General features: G+C 43.0%; 1 protein-coding gene across 1 annotated transcript in view; it reads right to left on the minus strand.

The window, feature by feature from the left end:
- Nucleotides 1-24,889, minus strand: part of mmp17a (matrix metallopeptidase 17a) — a 101,033-nt gene that overhangs the window by 46,022 nt on the left and 30,122 nt on the right. The window contains exons 2-3 of the mRNA XM_029651158.2: nucleotides 4,319-4,451; nucleotides 1,176-1,311 (exon numbers count right to left, since the gene is read on the minus strand). Coding sequence (XP_029507018.1) covers nucleotides 1,176-1,311; nucleotides 4,319-4,451 — 269 coding nt within the window. The remainder of the gene's footprint in view (nucleotides 1-1,175; nucleotides 1,312-4,318; nucleotides 4,452-24,889) is intronic.

Genomic DNA, 24,889 nt, shown 5'->3' on the forward strand with positions numbered 1-24,889 from the left:
AGAAAAACAGCTCCCCGGAGTCTCTCATAGGCTGACAACATTAGAGGAAGAGGGCAACGGTTCTTGATGGTAATGTTATTTAAACAGTCTCTGGACCTGAGAGAGAATACAGCCCTCCACTCGAAGGAGTGGTGACGAGCAGTAGGTTGATGGCACAATCGTAGGACCTGTGAGGAAGGATTTCACTGGCCCTTTGTTTGCTGAAGACTTGACACAGATCTCAGTAATCCCGAGGTACGCGGGAAAGATCAGGCTTGTCATTTCAGTCAGGGAAACATGAGAATTGGAAGCCTCCAGACGAGCAGGGACGGAAAGATGTGGAGAGAGTTGCTGGCAGGTGGACTGGCATGAAGGATTCCATCCCATAACTCTTCCCGAGGGCCAGTCAATTTGAGGATTATGGATAGAAAGCCACGGATGTGTTCCTGCCACTCTTGATCTCCTGGGTGAAGCTTTGCCAATTAAAACAAATGTCTGATTGCTGCTCCCATATGGCTGTGGCCCAGGCCAGACCCCGTCCTGAGAGCAAGGAGATATAATATGCCACTCTGGAACGCTCGGTCGGAAACGTTAATGCCTGCAGCTCGAAGGCCAGCGAGCATTGGAGCAGGAACCCACAAAACCTCCCAGGATGCCCCTCATAGCTCTCCGGTGCCGGGAGATGAGTCTCCCGAAGGTAGGAAGATGCTGAGCTGGTAGGGAGTGGAGGATTAGAAACAGCCACAGTGCAGCAGCAGTTGCTCCCGCCTGTCCTGTCTGCAGAGCAGACACAAGAGTTCTTAAATCCTCCTATAATGTCTGCAGCCGCGCCTCACAGTTCCATGGTGTGTGAGAGCCGACCATAAATAGAGTTCGGAATGTTCCTCGGACGACTGAGGAATCTCTGATGGGTTCATTGTAGGCTTAGGTCTACTGTAACAATAATGCTAGTACGAACTCGAACCCAGGCGCAGAGAAACACAGCAAGCAGAGGTAAGGGTAATCCAGACCTTTTACTTAGAGTCTTAACAGAAACAAGGCAACCAGGTGAACAGAGAAGGTAATTAAACACAGGTGAATCTAAAAAGTAATAATCAGGGTATCCTGGAAACTAGAAAACAGGGTAAGGGTGCCCTCCAGCGGTAACCTAAGGAAACAACAATCAAATAACACAGAAACTGTGACAGGGACTATACCTCCAGGAGAGGTGTCTCTTGCTCCACTTGTTCTGGGCGACCAGAGCTCGTCTCCTGCGGCCCACCATCACCTCCGTCTCAGACAGGTCTGGGAGAGAACACCTCGGGGTCTTCATCAGGCCCAGGGTAGCTTGGTCTGATCAGGGGAACCGAAACAGATGTACACATTCATATAGAGTCATAAACTAGTGAGCATGTCCATCCATTACATTTCTTATATTGTTTTAGCAGAACGAAAACAACAAAGGCAAAGACAATGTGTTCAACACACACACACACACACACTAGGGTTGGCAGAAATATCAGCCCACAGACAGAAGTACGAGATTCTAGAGCAGTGGTCACCAACCTGTCGATCGTGATCGACTGGTCGATCTCCAAGGAATTCCTAGTCGATCGCCAAACATTTGAATTGGAAACAACTGAATCAGGTTTTTGGCGGTAGGTGCACCCGATTCAGTTGCCCTGTGAACAGGTGAACAGTTTCCATTTTGAACCATTTCATGTGTCTGAAGGTACAAACTCTGCCTTCCCGGCGGGCCCAGAGAGTAAATCAGGTGCACTATAGGCTTACCGCTGGCCAATCGGATGGCTCAGATGACTGTGTCTGCAGTAACGTAGCAGGCATAAAAGAAAGCTACAGCAAAGTTAATACTGTGAGATTTCAAAACGTTAAGAACCCTTGACTGGAGAGAGACTGTCAACGAATACAGCAAAGAGATGTGAGTTCATGTTTAAGTTCTTAATCAGCACTGTCAACACTTTGTATTCAACACTTTTATGAGCCATAAAATGTGCGTTCTTCCTATTTCCACTCAGTGCTACAACAAACACTGCAGCAGTAATGAATGAGTAGGAACGTGTGTTATTATTAGTGGCTTGGGTCTTTTTTAATATCGAGGAATATTTCAATATTTCATATTTCATTCATCTCTGTTAATAGAGTAACAACATGAATTTGTCCATGAGGCAGAAATAATCAAATTAAATCCAATTTCATTAGTCACATGCGCCAAATACAACAAATACAAATTACAGTGAAATGCTTACTTATGAGCCCCTAACCAACAGTGCAGTTTCAAAAAATATGGATAAGAATAAGAGAAAAGTAACACGTAATTAAATAGCAGCAGTAAAAAATAACAATATATACAGGGGGGTGCTGGTACAGAGTTAATGTGCGGGGGATCACCGGTTAGTTGAGGTAGTATGTACATGTAAGTAGAGTTAATTAAAGTGACTATGCAAAGATGACAACAGAGAGTGGCAGTGGTGTGGAGAGGGGGGGGCAATGCAAATGGGTAACCATTTGACTAGATGTTCATGAGTCTTATGGCTTGGGGGTAGAAGCTGTTTAGAAGCCTCTTGGACCTAGACTTGGCTCTCCGGAACTGCTTGCCGTGTGGTAGCAGAGAGAACAGACAATTTTTAGGACCTTCCTCTGACACCCCCTGTTATAGAGGTCCTGGATGGCAGGAAGCTTGGCCCCAGTGATGTACTGGGCCGTTCGCACTACCCTCTGTAGTGTCTTGCTGTCGGAGGCCATACCAGGCAGTGACGCAACCACTCAGGATGCTCTCGATGTGGCAGCTGTAGAACCTTTTGAAGATCTGAGGAACCCATGCCAAATCTTTTCAGTCTCCTGAGTGGGAATAGGTTTTGTTGTGTCCGTTTCACGACTGTCATGGTGTGCTTGGACCATGTTAGTTTGTTGGTGATGTGGACACCAAGGAACTTGAAGCTCTCAATCTGCTTCACTGCAGCCCTGTCGATGAGAATAGGGGTGCGCTTGGTCCTCTTTTTCCTGTAGTCCACAATCATCTCCTTTGTCTTGATCACATTGAGGGAGAGGTTGTTGTCCTGGCACCACACAGCCAGGTCTCTGACCTTCTCCCTATAGGCTGTCTCGTTGTTGTCGGTGATCAGGCCTACCACTGTGTCATCGGAAAATTTAATGCGGTGCGACTTGAGTTTCGTCATCATCTGGAAGACAGTGTTCCTTTTTGATCATTGTCAGTGGAGGAAAAGGAGAGCAGAGGGATGTTGAGAGGCGGACCCTCAGTCTGCTGCTCTCTCCTTCCTCTGAGACTGACCATCAGATGCAGGCACCATCAGCCCAGTAAAATAAAAATGAAAAGCAAATTATTTAAATGTATGCTCACTCAGCTGTGCTTCACAAGTAATGCTACAAAGGATCTATTATCGGTGTGATCATATAGCCTACCTCAAATGTTTAAATATGATTTTTTTTAAATCTCCTGAACTACAGTGCATTGGGAAATTCAAGTAAAGCCAACATGCGGTGATAATGTATTGGGCCTATAGCTTACTGCACAAACCTCATTGTTACAGTACTGTTTTTAATTGGTTAATGTTGCATAGCCTTACGCTTTTTTATTTATTTATTTTTACCCCCTTTTCTCCAGAATTTCGTGGTATCCAGTAGTTTCTTGCATCAAACAACGCAACAACATTTTCAGTCACCTCCTTGTCTGAAGGACAAGTGGATAAACAGGTTAATGTCAAGCCCTGCATGTTTTTTTTCCAAAGGATTCATGGAATGTAGGCCTACATTGAACACCACACATTGGCTGCTACTGTAGGCTGAATGATGAATGAACAGCATAAAATGGGATGCATTTTATTTGAGAGAACATTGGTTTGGTGATATCCGTCATACCGTTTCTGTACCATTCTGGGTTATACGGTATTTCTGAATGTGCACACAAGGGGCACTATTAAAAAAATGAATCTATTTAGGCAACAGTGATCTTGATCCCGAAGGGGATTGAATGTCACTGCTGTAACCAAGAAGGTTGATCTTGACACCTAGCCACTTATCTAGCAAGTTAGGAAACCAAATGCAGAGCTGGAGCTCTGAGCAGGATATAACTTATTTGACACATCTTAGATTTCTTATAGTTATACTTAACTTATAAGCAGTTGCATAGCACGCAGCCCCCCAAAAATACCCTGGTATATGGTATATCGCCCAAGCCTAGCACACACACACACACACACACACACACACACACACACACACACACACACACACACACACACACACACACACACACACACACACACACACACACACACACACACACACACACACACACACACACACACACACACACACACACCTAGCACCCCAGTCTCCTCCAGTCCTCCAAACTTCTGCATGGCTTTGATGGCTTTGGTCAGGGCCTCCTTGGTCTGGAGCTGTCCAGTCACTGGGTCAGGGGGCGGGAGGTACCCATACTTACTCAGCCAATCCTGGAAGAGACAACAGGAAGTGTTAAAAGCCATTCCAATCATTCCTGTGAATGTGTGAATGTTTGAATGAATGCAGTTGATGTTTGTTAGAATGTGTTTATGTGTGTTGCAGGGTTTCTGTTGTGGTGCCGTCCACCCACGGTGCTCAGAATGACAGAAATCACATTTCAATTATGGTAATTCATCTTAACAGGACATTCCACTCCTGTAATGAAGCGGAAAATAAAACATCATTTTCAAACATTTGCCAGAATGCAATTCGCGGTAAAACTGATGAGAGCAGTTTCACATTTGACCGAAATGAAAATCTCTGTTAGAAACTTAGAAAGAGGGGGAACAAAAGATACTAAAACTAGGATTGTTTGCTAATATGACTGGGATTATGCCTTTGGTTTCTGGACAACGAAGGAAAGTTGATATGAAAACCAAAAGCACAGGAGAGAAATGGCATACTAGGAAGTATTTCATAGGTGGCACTTCGAATAGGCTAGGGAAGTCAATTTAAATAAATTTGCCAAAATAATATAATTACTCCGGCCTATACAGGAAAAAAAATACTTCAAAATACTTCACCAGAAAGCATGACTTAGCCACAGAGGAACCGTGGATCAATTTTCTTTTAGAGCTATCGATTGTTTCAAATGACCAGCTTGTAGGCCTACTGTATGCCTATTTGGGAAGCCTGCAATTTGGACAGAACGCGGGGCAATAGGCCTAGCTGATTATTAAGTTGTGTCTGTTAAAAGCATTTCAAATAAGTGTGAAGATAGTGTCTTGAGTATAATTCAAAATTGAGTCAAACGAAGGGGAGGGGTGTGTGGCGAAGACATAGGCAAGTCTCACTCCAGAATGGCTCAGCTGTCTACCACTAATTCTTGCACATTGACTGTTTCATTGTGTGAATGGTTTGCCCTTTGATTGTTTATTTTTGATCAACTCCCCATGACATATATCACAAGTGGTAAATATATGTAATGGGGAATTGAAATAAAGAGTAGCTCAAGTCAAGATATATAGAAAGGCTGAGTAGAGAGATTAATGCAATTTAAAGAACGTGAATCTATGATATTTTCTACTGTTTTTATTTGTCTGCTTTATGTATTTTGACTTAGATGACAATGGAAGTTATAGGTCTACAGGCTGAGTTCCACGCACTCCTTTCTTTAATAGCCAATGGATCACAGTGTATCAATGTGTCCATACGGCGGAACCTGGTGCTCTCGCATTAGTTGAATTTGAACTTTACCATTTTTACCATTTTAATTCAGATTTTTATGATTAATCACGTGATAATGATTTCGAGAAACTAAAACATTATTTTTATTGAAATCTGCCTATGAAGTCTTTATAAAATAATTGCCTCCATGTTTCTATGGTCAGATTTGCCTATGAGCTACTTTGAAGCAAGGTAAGATATGTCTCATAATATGAAGTAAAACATTCAGGTTTCAAACAATTAAGTAGGGCTATGTTTTCAAAATGCATACTGCCTTCAGCTCACATTGTAAAGTGGTGGTGACGCATTGATAGCCTGTTGCCTGCACTTGAATGGTGAATGGGAGGCGTGCTTCAATTACCAGTTGAGAAATCAAAATATTAGGCGTAGCTCTTTTTAATCGTGCACCAAAACAGGTTTTAACATATGATTGCATTTAGAATTGGGATGGGCTTATACAAGCACATGTTTTACTCCAGCATCAACCAGCTGAGGAGTTGCAGGAGAAATCCCACTCAACATAGGTTCTGTATGCTGTGCACATGTGATAGTTTTGTTGGATAAATAAGATAGGCTACATGATGACTAACAAAAATACACATAGGCCAATTTAATTACACTAATTAACCTATAGACCGATAAGCATGATGATCAAATGTATTTCAATAAATGAATAAAAAGCATTATTTTGCAATGGGATTTCTTTCCTCCCGGGCATTTTGGCCAGTAACAGTTTTATTGATAGTCTTTTATTTATTGCCAGCTAACCCTGGTGTGTAACGTGTATGTGTGGAAAAGGTGGCTATGAACAGATAACCAAAGTATAAAAGTATAAACGTATCTGCGGCCCACAATGAGTGTGTGTGTTTGTGCGTCCCTGTGTTTGAACTTGCATATGTGTGTGTGTGTGTGTGTGTTTCCAGTAAATGCACACTACTCGCACCTAACACTGATGACTAGAGAGATAAATCTCCAGAGAGTTAATCATGTCTGGCTCTAATGAGAGTTCTGACCTCCTCTCTTAAACAGTCATATCCACTCAAGCATTTTCTCCTTCATCTCTGAGCATGCAGTCAGAGCTAGTTTGGGTTTAAATGGGCTTTTGATCAGCGTTGAGTGATAAATTACTTGGATCGATAGCCAGGAACCCCCCTTCTATTGACAACACTCCACATATTCCATTAGTCAAATTGCTTTGTGCTGACACCACAATTCTACCGATGATATGTGCCTCCCCGTCCATGGAATTATTAGAGTTCAGTGCTCCAAACTGCAAAAACTTTCTGGCTAAGTTTTAGGGCCTCTAACTTGCACTAGAAACACATTAAGTTACGTTTTTTTAATCAAAATGTACAACTCCTCCTACCTCGTAAAATAACAAAATTAATCAGATTCAAACCAACTACCCCGAATGAACAAAATTATAAAGTGAGTCGCCTGGACTACACTAATCAGTGTGTCTGTGAGTGTGTGTGTGTGTGTCTGTGTGTGCACGTGCGTAAGTATGTTTAACATCTCAAATCCTGGAGTGTGAAAGAGAAAAGTGACACTTCTGAAAGCATTGATTCTGCGAAGGAGGCAGCTGTAAGCAGTGTGTTTGCACCTTAACAGTTCTGTCAAACCAAACCAAAGCACTCTGACTTCCTGCTTGCTTAACTCAGCAGCTAGCTGAAAACTCATCACTCTTACCACATGTGGACATTCACACACAGCCACTGGCCCAGAGACTCTGTTTACTGTCTGATTTATGGAAGCCAATCTAACACATCTGATAGCTGCAAAAGCTACTAGAGAAAGAACTGAAATGGGGAAATTTTACATCTATAGCAGCTGATTTAGAAAAATGAAGACATCAGAATTTCAGTCGTCTGCTGACTGGAGAGTGGAGAGAATGGAAGATTGTGGGCCGAGGGGTTTTGCTATGATTCGGGGTGGTTCTGCTGAGCTGGTAGGTCCTGTGTCGCCCAATAGTCCAACTGCCACCACACACCCCAGTTTTTTAATGGATTGGATTCAGTAGAATAACGCATTCGGTGAACTATGAGTGCCTGTTATATAAGTCTAAGCCTTTTCATACTGTACACTGGCTTGGGCATTCATCATTCTGCCTCTAAGAGACTCCTAATACCCAGAGAGAGAGATGGAGAGAGGACAGTGCTCAGTACTGAGAGAACAGACCCTAAAGGAGGACAACACATCATCAGAGAGAAAACAGAGTGAGGGATTAAGAAAAGAGGTAATAAGAGAAAGGGAAAGACAGAGTGAGGGATTAAGAAAAGAGGTAATAAGAGAAAGGGAAAGACAGAGTGAGGGGGCGAGAGAAAAAGGAAAGTGAAAGCATAGCGAGAGAGACAGATGCAACAATGTGTATTTATTAAGGATCCCCAAGGCAGCAGCTACTCTTACTGAGGTCCAGCAACATTAAGGCAGTTACAGTTGATGTTGGAAGTTTACATGCACCTTAGCCAACTACATTTAAACTCAGTTTTTCACAAATCCTGACATTTAACCTGTCACGACTTCCGCTGAAGTCGGTCCCTCTCCTTGTTCGGGCGGCGTTCGACGTCACCGGCCTTCTAGCCATCGCGATCCACTTTTCATGTTCCATTTGTTTTGTCTTTGTTTTACACACCTGGTTTCAATTCCCCAATTCCATATTTATTATTTAACCCTCTGTTTTCCCCATGGTTTTTGTGCGTGATTGTTTTATGTATGTTCGGTCCGTTATTGTGGGCTCGGTATTACGACATGTTATTGGAATATTTGAGTAAAGTTACTCTTGTTACTCATCTCTGCTGTCCTGCGCCTGACTCCTCTGCACCAGCTACAACCAGACCATTACATAATCCTAGTAAAAATGTACTATCATAGTTCAGTTAGGATCACCACTTTATTTTAAGAATGTGAAATGTCAGAATAATAGTAGAGAGAATTATTTATTTCAGCTTTTATTTATTTCATCACATTCCCAGTGGGTCAAAAGTGTACATACACTCAATTAGTATTTGGAAGCATTGCATTTAAATTGTTAAACTTGGGTCAAACGTTTCGGGTAGCCTTCCACAAGCTTCCCACAATAGGTTGGGTGAATTTTGGCCCATTCCTCCCGACACAGCTGGTGTAATTGAGTCAGGTTTGTAGGCCTTCTTTCACGCAGACGCTTTTTCAGTTCTGCCCACAAATATTCTGTAGGATTACGGTCAGGGCTTTGTGATGGCCACTCCAATATCTTGACTTTGTTGTCTTTAAGCCATTTTGCCACAACTTTGGAAGTTTGCTTGGGGTCATTGTCCATTTGGAAGACCCATTTGCAACCAAGCTTTAACTTCCTGCCTGACTGATGTCTTGAGATGTTGCTTCAATATATCCACATAATTTTCCGACCTCATGATGCCATCTATTTTGTGAAGTGCACCAGTCCCTCCTGCAGCAAAGCACCCCCACAACATGATGCTGCCACCCCCGTGCTTCACGGTTGAGATGCTGTTCTTCAGCTTGCAAGCCTCCCCCTTTTTCCTCCAAACATAACAATGGTCATTATGGAAAAACAGTTCTATTTTTGTTTCATCAGACCAGATGACATTTCTCCAAAAAGTACGATCTTTGTCCCCATGTGCAGTTGCAAACCGTAGTCTGGCTTTTTTGTGGCAGGTTTGGAGCAGTGGCTTCTTCCTTACTGAGCGGCATTTCAAGTTATGTCGATATAGGACTCGTTTTACTATGGATATAGATAATTTTGTACCTGTTTCCTTCAGCATCTTCACAAGGTCCTTTGCTGTTGTTCTGGGATTGATTTGACCTTTCGCATCTCTAGGAGACAGAATGCGTCTTCCTGAACATGTTTGATGGCTGCGTGGTCCCATGGTGTTTATACTTGCGTACTATTGTTTGTACAGATGAACGTGGTACCTTCAGTCATTTGGAAATTGCTCCCTAGGATGAACCAGACTTGTGGAGGTCTACAATTGTTTTTCTGAGGTCTGAGGTTTCTTTTGATTTTCCTATGATGTCAAGCAAAGAGGTACTGAGTTTGAAGGTAAGCCTTGAAATACATCCACAGGTACACCTTCTATTGACTCAAATTATGTCAATTAGCCTATCAGAAGCTTCTAAAGCCATGACATAATTTTCTGGAATTTTCCAAGCTGTTTAAAGGCACAGTCAACTTAGTGTATGAAGACTTCTGACCCACTGGAATTGTAATACAGTGAATTATAAGTGAAATAATCTGTCTGTAAACAATTGTTGGAAAAATGACTTGTGTCATGCACAAAGTAGATGTCCTAACCGACTTGCCAGAACTATAGTTTGAAATTTGTGGAGTGGTTGAAAAACGAGTTTTAATGACTCCAATGTAAGTGTATGTAAACTTCCGACTTCAACCTTATATACAATTTAAAATATCACATTTCATAAAACTTTCACAACACTAAGTGTGTTCCCTCAGGTCACTGCTCTATTATCACATATCTACAATACAATATCCATGTGTACGTGTGTGTAGACTGTGTGTCTCTTCACAGTCACCGCTGTTCCATAAGGTGATTCTACTGCTTTTATCAGTAGACTATGGGTGGCATGTCTTGTGGGGTATGCATGTTTGTCCGAGCTGTGTGCTAGTAGTTTAAACAGACATCTTGGTGCATTCACCCATTTCAACACAAGCAGTGATGAAGTCAATCTCTCTTCCACTTTGAGCCATGAAAGGTTTACATGCATATTATTAATGTTAGCTCTCGGTGTACATTTAAGGGCCAGCCGTGCTGCCCTGTTCTGAGCCAATTGTAATTTTCCAAAGTTCCTCTTTGTGGCACCTGACCACACGACTGAACAGTAGTCCAGGTGCGAGAAAACTAGAGCTTGTAGGACCTGCCTTCTTGATAGTGCTGTTAAGAAGGTACAGCAGGGCTTTATTATGGACAGACTTCTCTCCCTTTTAGCTACTGTTGTATCAATATGTTTTGACCATGACAGTTTACAATCCAGGGTTACTCAAGCAGTTTAGTCACCTCAACTTGCTCAATTTCTACATAATTATTTACAAGATTATGTTGAGGTTTATGGTTTAGTGAATGATTTTATCCTACATACAATGCAACTAACTGCAGCTCTTTGTTAAGTGTTTCAGTGATTTCACTCGCTGTAGTAGCTTACGTGTATAGTGTTGAGTCACCTGCATACATAGACACACTTATTTTACTCAAAGCCAATGGCATGTCACTGCCCTGGGGACTTCCTGATTCTACCTGGATGATGTTGGAGAGGTTTCCTTTAAATAATACCCTCTGTGTTCTGTTAGACAGGTAACTCTTTATCCACAATATAGCAGGGGGTGTAAAGCCATAACACATACGTTTTTCCATCGGCAGACTATGATCAATAATGACAAAAGCTGCACTGAAGTCTAACAAAACAGCTCCTTTTTATCATCAATTTCTCTGTCATTTGTGTAAGTGCTGTGCTTGTTGAATGGCCTTCCCTATAAGCGTGCTGAAGGTCTGTTGTCAATTTGTTTACAGTAAAATAGCATTGTATCAGATCAAAAACAATTTTTTCCCCCAAAAGTTAACTAAGGGTTGGTACCAGGCTGATTGGTCGGCTATTTGAGCCAATAAAGGGGGCTTTACTATTCTTGGGTAGCGGAATTACTTTTGCTTCACTCCAGGCCAGAAGGCACACACTTTCTAGAAGGCTTAGATAGACAACAATATTTTTTTCACCTCTTCCACACTCACTTTACAGAATTCAAAATATTTCATAATGAGATCAGTTATACTTGGATGTGTAGTGTCAGTGCTTGTTAGTGGCATATCATGCCTAAGTTTGCTAATCTTCACAATAAAAAAAATCATAATTGTCAATATCAGTGGGCTTTTTGATGAATGAGCCATCTTATTAAATTAATGATGGAGCTGAGTTTGCCTTTTTGCACAAAATTTCATTTAAGGTGCTCCAAAGATTATTACTATCATACTTTACACAATTTTTCTTAGTTTCAAAGTAAAGTTTCTTATTCTTTTCATTCATTTTAGTCACATGATTTGTCAATTTGCAATATGTTTGCCAATCAGATGTGCAGCCACTACGTTTGCCATTCCTTTTGCCTCATCCCTCTCAACCATACAATTGTTCAATTCCTCATCAATCCACAGGGATTTATCCATTTTTACAGTCATCATCTTAATGGGTGCATGCTTATTAGTAACTGCAATAAGCAATTTCATAAATGTGTCAAGTTTAGCCTCTGGTTGCTCCACAGACCAACAAATATTATTTACATCAGCAACATAGGAATCACCACAAAACTTATTGTGTGACCTCTTACACACTATTAGGCCCAGCCTTCGGAACTGTGGTTTTCCTAGATATGGCTACTATATTGTGATTACTATATCAAATAGCTTTAAATACTGCTTTAAAGCAAATTTCTGCAGAACTAGTAAAGATATGATCAATACATTAGGACTCTATAATCCAAAATGGCGTAGCAGTCAGACGTCTTTGTCTTTGTCTTGTCTCGTCCCATGTGTATATATCTTTTTCTTCACGTTCTTTTTAATATGTTTCCTAAACCTCAACTTCAAAATATTCTCCTGCAACCCGTCTCACCCAATGTGGTGTGGATCTGTTTTTTTCCCCTGAAGTATTTCCATTTACCTCTGAACTGGAATACCTCAACTGAAGCTAGCTAGCTAACTAGCTACCAGCTATCAGTCAGCTAACCACTGCTAGCGGTCATCAGCTAACCTTTAGCTCGGAAAGCTCTCGCCAGTTCGTACAACGAGTTTCAAACCAGAGCATACCGGACCTATTTTTCTCTCCATATCCTCGAATTGCAAACTCTGAACCTTTTCATCTGGATCATCACAGCTAGCTAACCTCAACCCGGGTTGACAACTCCTAGCTAATGTTTCCGTCCTGGAGCTAGTACCAACTAGCCTGGGGCTAGCCCATGCTAGACCCATCTCCCGGCTCACTCCTGGGCTACAATATCTGGACCCCTTCTACTGTCGGTACGAGGCACGAAACCCCACCAATCCTCTACGACTGGAATACCAACATAATCTGCCCAAGGATTCCAACAGGCCCCTCAGGCGCGATGCCCGCTTGACGTCCCACTCTGCTAACATGCTAGGACGGCTACTTAGAGCTACTTGGAACCCTACTAACTCCACGACTGGTCTATCGACGTCACCGCACGAAGAGGCAAAAAAACACTTACCCCCCTTCGCGACGTCCCCCATAGGCTAACTTGCTAGCCCCGGTCTGCTAACTGCTGGCTAGCCTGCCCCGGTCTGCTAACTGCTAGCTTGCCTGCCTCGATCTGCTAACTGCTAGCTTGCCTGCCCCGGTCTGCTAACTGCTAGCCCCTACTAACTGCTTGCTTGCTAACCCGGTCTGCTAACTGCTAGGTCGTTTAGCCCCGGGCCAACTAACTGTTAGCGTGTTAGCATCGGCCTGCTAACTGTCTGAATCGCCGTGTCCCCAGTCAGCCCAACCACTCACTGGACCCATATGTTCACTTGGCTACGCATGCCTCTCTCTAATATCAATATGCCTCGTCCATTACTGTCCTGGTTAGTGATTACTGTCTTATTTCACTGTAGAGCCTCTAGCCCTGTTAAATATGCCTTAACCAACCATGTTGTTCCACCTCCTACATATGCAATGACATCACCTGGTTTAAACGTCTCTAGAGACTATATCTCTCTCATCATTACTCAATGCCTAGGTTTACCTCCAATGTACTCACATCCTACCTTACCTTTGACTATACACTATGCCTTGAATCTATGCTATCGTGCCCAGAAACCTGCTCCTTTTACTCTCTGTTCCGAACGTGCTAGACGGCCAGTTCGTATAGCATTTAGCCGTACACTTATCCTACTTCTCCTCTGTTCCTCTGGTGATGGGGGGAGGGGGAGAGGCTCATTGCCTGCATCCGTAATGGGTCTGCGACCAAACAACCACCCCTCATCACTGTCAAACGCTCCCTAAAACACTTCTGGAAGCAGGCATTTCTAATTGACTTGGCCGGGGTATCCTGGAATGACATTGACCTCATCCCGTCAGTAGATGATGCCTAGCTATTCTTTAAAAGTGCCTTCCTCACCATCTTAAATAAGCATGCCCCATTCAGAAAATGTAGAACTAGGAATAGATATAGTCCTTGGTTCACTCCAGACCTGTCTGCCCTTGACCAGCACAAAAACATCATGTGGCGTTCTGCATTAGCATCGAATAGCCCCCGTGATATGCAACTTTTCAGGGAAGTTAGGAACAAATATACACAGGCAGTTGTCGTGTCTTTGGCTATGCCGGATTAAGTGATATGACATGCTATTCTATAAAATAATTTATCCGTCATCAATATTACCTGATTGAGCTAATCATGTAAATGTAATTAACTAGAGAGTCGGGCACCACAAAATAATATTTATAGAGCTGTTATCTTCCGAATGAACTCTTAACCTGTTAGTCCTATAGGGGCAGTATTTCATTTTTGGATAAAAAGACGTGCCCGTTTTAAGCGCAATATTTTGTCACGAAAAGATGCTCGAATATGCTTGGAATTGATAGCTTTGGAAAGAAGACAGTCTTACGTTTCCAGAAATGCAAAGATTTTCACTGTGAGTCCCTTAGAACAAATGTTTCGGGCAAAACCAAGATGTATGACCGACCAGGAAATGCACAGGATTTCTGAGGCTACGTTTTCCATGATCGCCTTATATGGCTGTGAATGCGACAGGAATGAACGGACTCTTTCTCTTGTTTCCCCAAGGTCTCTGCAGCATTGTGACGTATTTGTAGGCATATCATTGGAAGATTGACCATAAGAGACTACATTTACCAGGTGTCCCGCTAGGTGTCTGTGTGCCAATTGGTGCGCAAAAGTCAGGTCCCGGTATTTTTCCATTCAAATCTCAGAACAAACCAGGCTACAAGGACGGTGCTTTCAATGGAGAGAAATATGACAAACCACCTTCAGGATTGATTCAAACAACGTTTTCCATGTTTCAGTCGATATTATGGAGTTAATTCGGAAAAAAGTTCGACATGTAGGTGACTGAATTTTCGGTTAGTTTCGGTAGCCATATGCATAGTAACAAAAGGGAACGATGTGTCCTACACAAGAATCTTTCAGGAAAAACTGGACATCTGCTATGTAACTGAGAGTCTCCTCATTGAAACATCTGAAGTTCTTCAAAGGTAAATTATTTTATTTGATTCCTTGGCTGGTTTTTGTGAATATGTTGCGTGCTAAATGCTAATGCTAACGCTAAGCTAGCTATCACCACTCTTACACAAATTAGTGATTTTCTCTGGTTCTAAAGCATATTTAGAAAATCTGAGACGACAGGATTGTTAAGAAAAGGATAAGCTTGAGAACAGGCATATTTATTTAGTTTCATTTGCGATTTTTAAAAATCGCTAACGTTGCGTTATGCTAATGAGCTTGAGGCTGTAGTAACGATACCGCATGCGGGATGGGGCGGACTAAGAGGTTAAAGAACGAGTAATATTTGACATCAATAGCAGTCAATATTAATCGTCATCTTAATTCAGTCTCATCTGAAAGTTGTAAATTCTTGGTTATCTGCACGAACCTTGGCTAACAAGTTGAACCAGCGATACAAAATTGGGTTTAATCATTTATTTACTAAATACCTAACTATTCACACAGAATTACACATACACATAATTAAATCATAACTTGATTTCAAATTACGTCATAAAGGAAAACGTCTCTAGCGGGCGGAACAGATATGACAGCTTGTTACACAAAAGAAAAGGGGCTGGGTTTGAGTGAAAGAGTGGGAAGACTGAGGAACAAAGGGCGAAGCTGTGCTATCGTAAATACAGTATCTTATGCATTCTAAATGACCACCCATTTGGAAAAGGAAAATGCAATAAATATTTACTCTGAGCTGCGCTTCGGTAGGTTTGTGGTAGATGGAAGGCCGTGTTGCCCAAACGAGTTATTCGTCCTTTGAAGAATGTCTCTGCTGGTAAATTGAATATGTTGTAGTAACGTCGTTGTGTGGTAGACGGGATACTCTGTCTGTTCCTTCCTAACCCTCGTTTGCAGCGGCTGTTGCTAACTCAACGGCTATGAGATATCACTTCTGTAGTGAATAAGAGTTCATACCATTCGCCAACCAAAGCTCACATGATGTTGGCTTCGTTCTGTAGTTATTATCTAAACCATTCGTCCTCACGTCCTCGGAACAGGAGGTTACATTGTTGTCAAGGCTTTATATAGGAAGGGAGAGGAGGGCGTGTCTGAAAAGTTTTATAACCCATGTCCCTTCACAGGGGCGGAACACTGATTGAGCCGAGCCCTATCTTATGAAAAGCCAAATCTTACATTTTAGAAGGTAAAATCACATTTCATCCCATCACGAATAATTTCATATTCAAACATTTAAATTGAACAACAATTCCATGTGAATCCGATAACTCTAATGTGTAGACTTTCCACTGTAGAGTTTATGTCATCTTATCATTGATGAGAATGTTTCAGATGACAACCGAACTGACATCATTTTCATTAAGTATCACCGCATATGTTCAATTGGTCGCATTACCAGAATATAGTTCATTTCCCCCCACCTTCTGATGTTCCCAGAATCTCTATGTTAACCAAGCATTTGCAAATGTAACATCAGTAGGGTAGAGAGAGGAAAAAGAGGGGAAGAGGTATTTATGACTGTCATAAACCTACCCCCAGGCCAACGTCATGACACAGTTAGGAAAGCTAAGGCTAGCTTTTTCAAACAGAAATTTGCATCCTGTAGTACTAACTCAAAAAAGTTCTGGGACACTGTAAAGTCCATGGAGAATAAGATCACCTCCTCCCAGCTGCCCACTGCTCTGAGGCTAAGAAACACTGTCATCACCGATAAATCCACTATAATTGAGAATTTCAATAAGCATTTCTCTACGGCTGGCCATGCTTTCCACCTGGCTACCCCTACCCCGGTCAACTGCCCGGCACACTCCACAGCCACCCGCCAAAGGCCCCACCATTTCTCCTTTACGCAAATCCAGATAGCTGATGTTCTGAAAGAGCTGCAAAATCTGGGACCCTACAAATCAGCCGGGATAAACAATCTGGACCCTCTCTTTCTAAAATTATCTGCTGAAATTGTTGCACCCCTATTACTAGCCCGTTGAACCTCTCTTTCGTATCGTCTGCTCTCCCGTCCAGCATCACTACTCTGGACGGCTCTGACTTAGAATACGTGGACAACTACAAATATCTAGGTGTCTGGTTAGACTGTAAACTCTCCTTCCAGACTCACATTAAGCATCTCCAATCAAAAAATGTAATCTAGAATTGGCTACCTATATCGCAACAAAGCATCCTTCACTCATGCTGCCAAACATACCCTAACAAAACTGACCATCCTACCGATCCTCGACTTCAGTGATGTCATCTATAAAATTTCCTCCAACACTCTACTCAAAAAACTGGATGCAGTCTATCACAGTACCATCCGTTTTGTCACCAAAGCCCCATACACTACCCACCATTGCGACCTGTATGCTCTTGTTGGTTGGCCCTCGCTTCATACCCGTTGCCAAACCCACTGCCTACAGGTTATCTACAAGTCTTTGCTAGGTAAAGCCTCGCCTTATCTCAGATCACTGGTCACCATAGCAGCACCCACACGTAGCACGCGCTCCAGCAGGTATATCTCACTGGTCACCCCCAAAGCCAATTCTTCCTTTGGTTGTCTTTCCTTCCAGTTCTCTGCTGCCAATGACTGGAACGAACTGAAGAAATCTCTGAAGCTGGAGACTCATATCTCCCTCACTAGCTTTAAGCACCAGCTGTCAGAGCAGCTCACAAATTACTGCACCTGCACATAGCCCATCTGTAAACAGCCCATCTATCTACCTACCTCATCCCCATACAGTATTTATTTATTTATCTTGCTGCTTTGCACCCCAGTATCTCTACTTGCACATTCATCTTCTGCACATCTACCATTCTAGTGTTTAATTGCTATATTGTAATTACTTCGCCACCATGGCCTATTTATTGCCTTAACTCCCTTATCTTACCTCATTTGCACTCACTGTATATATACTTTTTGTTCTCTTTTGTTTCACTGTATTATTGACTATGTTTTGTTAATCCCATGTGTAACTCTGTGTTGTATGTGTCGAATTGCTATGCTTTATCTTGGCCAGGTCGCAGTTGCAAATGAGAACTTGTTCTCAACTAGCCTACCTGGTTAAATAAGGGTGAAATAAAAAAATAAAACAAATAAACATGTTGATGATTTCATTCCTGTGCTGTCAAATCAAATCAAATTTACTGGTCACATACGCATGGTAAGCAGATGTCATTGCAAGTGTAGCGAAATTCTTGTCCTTCTAGTTTCGACAGTGCAGCAATATCTAACAAGTAATCTAACAATTCCACAGCAACTACTTAATACACACAAAAGTAAAGGGGTAGAATAAGAACATGCACATATAAATATATGGATGGGCCATGGCCGACCGGCATAGACGAGATAGATTATATAAAATATAGTATATACATTTTTTTTTTAAATGAGCTGGCGCACACCCAGAATAATAGTTTGTGTGGAGGTGTTGACTAACGGCGAATAAACTATAAACTATCAAAATAAAGAAAGTCGCACACTCCATGTATAATCTTCCAGCAATTTAATGGGTATCTACCAACGTTGGTAAATACCCATTAAATTGCTGGGAGATTATACATTGAGTGTGTGACTTTCTTTATTTTGATAGTTAATCAAATATAGTATATACATCTGGGACAAAATATGTAAACATCATTATTAAAGTGGCATTAATAAAGTGATTAGTGATCCATTTGTTAGAGTGGCCAATGATTTCAAGTATGTATGTAGCAGCCTCTCTCTGTGTGTGTGATGGCTGTTAAACAGTCTGATGGCCATGAGATAGAAGATATTTTTCAGTCTCTCAGTCCCAGCTTTGATGCACCTGTACTGACCTCGCCTTCTGGATGATAGTGGGGTGAACAGGCAGTGGCTCAGGTGGTTGTTGTCCTTGATGATCTTTTTGGCCTTCCTGTGACATTAGGTACTGTAGGTGTCCTGGAGGACAGGTAGTCTCCCCAGGTGATGTGTTTTGCAGACCGCACCACCCTCTGGCGAGCCCTGCAGTTGTAGGCGGTGCAGTTGCCGTACCAGGCGATGATACAGCCCGACCGGATGCTCTCGAATGTGCATCTGTAGAGGTTTGTCAGGGTTTTAGGTGACAAGCCAGATTTCTTTCACCTCCTGAGGTTGAAGAGGCGCTGTTGCACCTTCTTCACCACACTGTCTGTGTGGATGGACCATTTCAGTTTGTTCGTGATGTGTATGCCGAGGAACTTGAAACTTTCCACCTTCTCCACTGGTGTCCCGTCAATGTGGATAGGGGGGGTACTCCCTCTGCTGTTTCCTGAAGTCCACGATCATCTCCTTTGTTTTGTTGACGTTGAGTGAGAGGTTGTTTTCCTGACACCACACTCCGAGTGCCCTCATCTCCTCCCTATAGGCTGTCTCATCTTCGTTGGTGATCAAGCCTACTGCTGTTGTGTCATCTGCAAACCTGATGATCGAGTTAGAGGTGTGCGTCGCCACACAGTCATGGGTGAACAGGGAGTACAGGAGGGGGCTGAGCACGCACCCTTATGGGGCCCCAGTGATGAGGATCAGCGAAGTGGAGATGTTGTTTTCCTACCTTCACCACCTGGGGGTGGCCCGTCAGGAAGTCCAGGACCCAATCGCACAGGGCGGGGTTGAGGTCTAAGGTGACAGGTAAGGTGGAGGTGATATGATCCTTGACTAGTCTTTCAAAGCACTTCATGATGACAGAAGTGAGTGCTACGGGGTGATAGTTATTCAGTTCAGCTACCTTTGCCTTCTTGGGTACAGGAACAATGGTGGCCATCTTGAAGCATATGGGGACAGCAGACTGGGATAGGGAGAGATTGAATATGTCCGTAAACACACCAGCCAGCTGGTCCGTGCATGCTCTGAGGACGCAGCTAGGGATGCACTCTGGGCTGGCAGCCTTGCGAAGGTTTACACGTTTAAATGTCTTACTCGTGTCGGCCACGGAGAAAGAGAGCCCACAGACCTTGGTAGCGGGCCGGTTAGATAGCACTGTGTTATCCTCAAAGTGGGCAAAGAAGGTGTTTAGTTTGTCTGGAAGCAAGATGTCGGTGTCCGTGACGTGGTTCTGATTATAACTGTTTATAACTACCCGTATAGGTTGACCTGACAGTTTGAAGCTTTTACTTGAGTGTGAAGCTTGATGAAAGCCAGTCAATATTTACATCACCCAGAAAACATAGATCTCTGTTGATGTCACATACATTATCAAGCATTTCACACGTTATCCAGATACTGTTAGCACTTGGTGGTGTATAGCAGATTCACACAAGAATGGGCTTAAGGTGAGGCAGATGAACCTGTAGTCATTTTACAGGAATGTGGTTCGGAATATAAACAACAAGACCTCCACCATTGGCACTTCTGTCTTTTCCATAGATGTTACAACCATGTATTGCTACCACTGTGTCCTCAAAGGTATTATCTAAGTGAGTTTCAGAGATTGTCAGAATATGAATGTGATCTGTTACTAGCAAATGATTGATTTCATGAACCTTGCTACATATGTTAATGTGGGCTATTTTTAGCACTTTTCTGGGATGCTCAATTGTTTTCATTACTTTACTTGGAAGCTTAGCAGAAGTAGATGTTCTCATGTTATTTATGTTTGAGCTGATAGTGCAGGGTGGGCTGATAGTGCAGGGTGAGCTGATAGTGCAGGGTGAGCTGCACACAGTGGACTTCCTACTAGGGCACACCACCTCAGTGCTAACAGCATAACTCTGGTTCATACACATGATTACTCCATTCAATAGCTGTAGGTTCAGCAGAGGCATTTAGGGCATTTAGAGGGACATACATTTGGTTACTTACATTGTGTCTTACAATGCCCCTGTGATAATGTACATTTTCTGAAGTATTATGACAACTCAGCAACCCAATGGTTGGGATTAACTGAGCTGGGCTTGGGTCATTGATACAGTAAGTCATTGTCTCAATGCAGCCTTATAATGCTGTAAAAGGATCCAGGAACCCAAATAATTTGGGTGGATCCCATCCTCCTTATAAAATTATCTTTGTTTCCAGAAGGTATCAAAATGGTCAATAAATGTTACCTCAACAGAGCTGCAATAGTCACGCAGCCTGTTATGAAGGGCTAAAGGTCTGCTGAAACGTTCAATGCCACAATTTAGAGATGGCACAGGGCCAGATATTATGGGCCTTTGTTGGTGTCAAGCAGAGACCCAATTAGTTCATTAAAATCCATCTTCAACTGTTCTGAGTTGACCTTCATAATGTCATTGAATACCACATGAACTATGATAGACTCACTTTCCTGATGAAGGTTTAAAATGTTTGGGAGCAGCTTATTGATGACCTGTACTCATGCTCTTGGATACGTTTTTGCTCCAGGGACTGAGACATTTCTCACCATTGATCTGCCCAATACAATGGAGAAGGGGATGGAGAAATCCGCCCATTCCTACCCCTCACACAATTTGTGGAACCTTTCACGGGCCCACGAGAAACAGGATAGCGTGCACATGTAGCTCCTGACAATAGGTCCAGTCCTCCCACAGCAGTCAGAGCCCTGTCAGATCCAGAGAGAGGGAAAGGAGCCGAAAATAGACGAAGCCGCTGCTGGAGTCAGCATAGTTGGAGGCAGTCCCAGCAATGAAGGCACAGGTACATCAGCCACCAGGGTGGCAAAGCTATTCCTCATGTCAATCTGCTCCGGACCTTTCGCAGACACTCCAGTCCACTTAGCAACATACCACTGCCTTCGGTTTCCACAACTTGTGACATGGGACCAGCCCTGGTTAGAGAATCATCTTGCTCCACTACGTGATGGAGGAGGAGAAGCAGATGGAGACGACTTCCTTGGCAGGCAAGTTCCAGGTAGCACAGGCCATTCGGATAGGGACAGATGATAGGGCGGGATACATCCATCAAGCCCGAGTGCTGTCCAGCCACAGGAGTTGAGAACAAAGAAATTGCTTGCTAAGGATAGCCACCTCATTCCTGTAATCCCACGCAAGCAAACAATTGCTGCACTGGAACTACAGATTGTCAAGGACAAGAGAGTAATAAACACAGATTATACAGCGCTGGAAACTTTTGTGAGCTATTGCAGGCAAAATGGGCTCTACTGCAACCTAGCTAGCAACAGGTTTTGACACAAACACTTATGAACAAAATAAAACTTAGGAAGCAACAGGTTGAGGCGCAGGAGGTATCCGAGTTCGTGACAGGGGTTTGTGTGTGTGTGAGAACACTGTGTATAAATCTTTGATGACGCAGCAGGAGGACAGTATAGATCAGGCCTGGGCAACTCCAGTCCTTGGATGCCTGATTGGTGTCACACTTTTGCCCCAGCCCCAGCTAACACACCTGACTCCAATAATAAACATCTTCAGTTAAAAATGCAATTAGTTTAAATTAGGTGTGTTTGCTAGGGATGAGGGAAAAGTGTGACACCAATCAGGCCCTCGAGGACTGGAGTTGCCCAGGCCTGGTATAGATAGTGGAGGCACGACTCTTTAATCACTGACCATCAACACAACAGTCTCAGAGGAGGACATGATCATACAACAGTTAAACCACACTGTTCTGACCCTCGGATGGAACAACGACTGGACATATGTTACCATCTGTGGAGACATACTGATATCAGGACGGATGTCACGTTAGGGTCAGGATGTTTTCCATGGCAGGTCACTTTTCCTGGTTATGTTGACATATTAACAAACCAGCAGGACTGATAGAGTGACAACTCTCCTCTCCTCTTCTCTCATCCCAGGCTCATGTTGACTGTTCTGGGCTCCACTCTCTGCTTACACTGTTTGTGTGTTAACTGAGCTTCCAGCTGTGTCTCTGTATGGAGAGAGAGCTCACTCTCTTTGTGTGTGTGCACATATGTTCGTGTTTCTATGTGAGTAATTGATTATATTCTAATTCACTCTAGATTGATTATAGTGATTAATATTACCATTCGATGATGCTATATTTTTATTACGATTATTATCACCATAAGTATTTATCCTGGTCAAGCCACTTCAACCCCTGTTGACATGTACATTCCTTCCTCAATCACTCCAGTAGCACATTGAAGTAATGGATCTGGCAGTGCACTGCATATAAGACCTGTACATACAGTAACTGCATTCTCCTGTTTCTTTTTATTTAATATTTTCTACTCTCGCATTTAACATGTCTTATTTCACACATTTTATTTAATGTGTTTTTATCTGTATTACTACCTTCTATTGTGCATTGTTTGGAAAGAGCTCGCAAGATAAGCATTTCACTGTACTGTTTACACCTGCTGAATCCTGTGCATGTGTTTGTGTGTGTGTGTGTGTGTGTGTATGCGTGTGTGCATGTGAGCCCTCCACCTCCCGCTGGCTTGGAAATCGATGCATGACGAGTTATAGCACACTCCGTGGCATTGCCCTGGCACAGTTATCAACTCCAGTGTGGCTCTTTAAGAAGTGGAAGATGAGATCCCTCTCACCAGCTACAACACAATACACACACACACACACACACACACACACACACACACACACACACACACACACACACACACACACACATACACACCACACCACACCAGACCACCTACCCTGCAACAGTCCTCACACCTGCTTATCCAGCTCTAAAAAAGCCTATGATTGAAAGGCTAGGACAAACACCAGCATACAGCCTTGAGAATCAGAGTTATACACCACTGGACTGATAAAGGGAATACAAATATAATGCCTGTCTGGATATGGGATTTGACTCAATCACAGGACAGATGATTTCACCTTATATCATCAGTCCATCAGTCAAGCAATGAGAAAACCATCTTCCAACAAATCAGTGTAAGGGACAGACAGGCACTTTGCCCAAGAACCACTCTCCTTGGGTTACTTACAGTAAGATACCAGCAGTCCAAGTGTTTGTGTGTGTGTGTGTGTGTCTGTGGGTGTGTGTGTGTCTGTGGGTGTGTGTGGGCAGAGAGGAAGGTCAGTGTTGTGCAGTGTCAGGAAACCTGAACGATGTAATCTATCTAACTGTCAGGTGGTAGTGAGGCGTATGGGTGACTGTGATTACCTGTGTGTGTGTGTGTGTGTGTGTGTGTGTGTGTGCGTGCAAAATCTCAGGAAAGTGATGGGTATGTCTTCACTAATAAGCACAAAAGCCAGATCAGAGGTGGAGAGAGAGGGAGCCTGACCCCCAGACAACCTTGTAGACAACGCATCAAAAACCAACAGCAATTTTGATGGTTGTTTATAATTGATTGGACTTAAAAAGCGTTTAGCTGTAGGCCAAAACAAAAAGATGTGTGTGTGTCTTTGTCCTTGTGTGACTAGTGTGTACAGTATTTTATTCAGACCTGGCTGCTGCTGTTGCCTTATGGAATCTCATTTGACCTCTGGGCTCTCTATTGACGAAACAAAGCAGACAAATCGATCCTCCTGGATCTATCCTACCTTCTGCATCTGTCTTCCACTATCTTACCATTCCCTTACATCCCTCTATCTCTCTCTCTCTCTCTCTTCTTTCTCTCTCTCTCTTTCTCTCTCCCTTTCTCTCTCTCTCACTATCCTACAATATCTCCCTTCCCACTGTCTTCTCTGTCTGCCACTTGTACCTGGCATGATGTCTGTGCCACCTGATGCAGTAAAAGGTTAATATGCAGATTGGATATGGGGGAGAGACACAGGGAGCATCATCCATCCATCAGCCTACTGCATGTAGAGTGAAAGAGCACCCCTGAGGTTTGACACTGTAAGGAGATGGGCAAGCGAGGAGATGCTAACAACACCAAACCCTGCTACAGTCTCAGAGTAATAAGTCCTGGCTGCAGAAACACACCTCTGAAAGATGCAGTTAAATCAATGAGTCTTCCTTTTTTCAGGTCTGTATGATTCACTAATGTAAAGAACCCAGAGAGAGAGAGGAGACGCTGGCCAGAATTCCAAAAATCCCATCTCAGCATCTCAGCCGATCCCGGTGATGAGCTCCAGTGGCAACACTGTCAGTCTACCAGCTAAGCCTCAGACCTTATCTCAGAAACAGTCAGTCTGTCCTGAGCAACCTCCTTCGTCCCCCTTATACTCCCCTGG

Source organism: Oncorhynchus nerka, linkage group LG4 (genome assembly GCF_034236695.1).
Source record: "Oncorhynchus nerka isolate Pitt River linkage group LG4, Oner_Uvic_2.0, whole genome shotgun sequence".
In the NCBI taxonomy this organism is placed as follows: Eukaryota; Metazoa; Chordata; class Actinopteri; order Salmoniformes; family Salmonidae; genus Oncorhynchus; species Oncorhynchus nerka.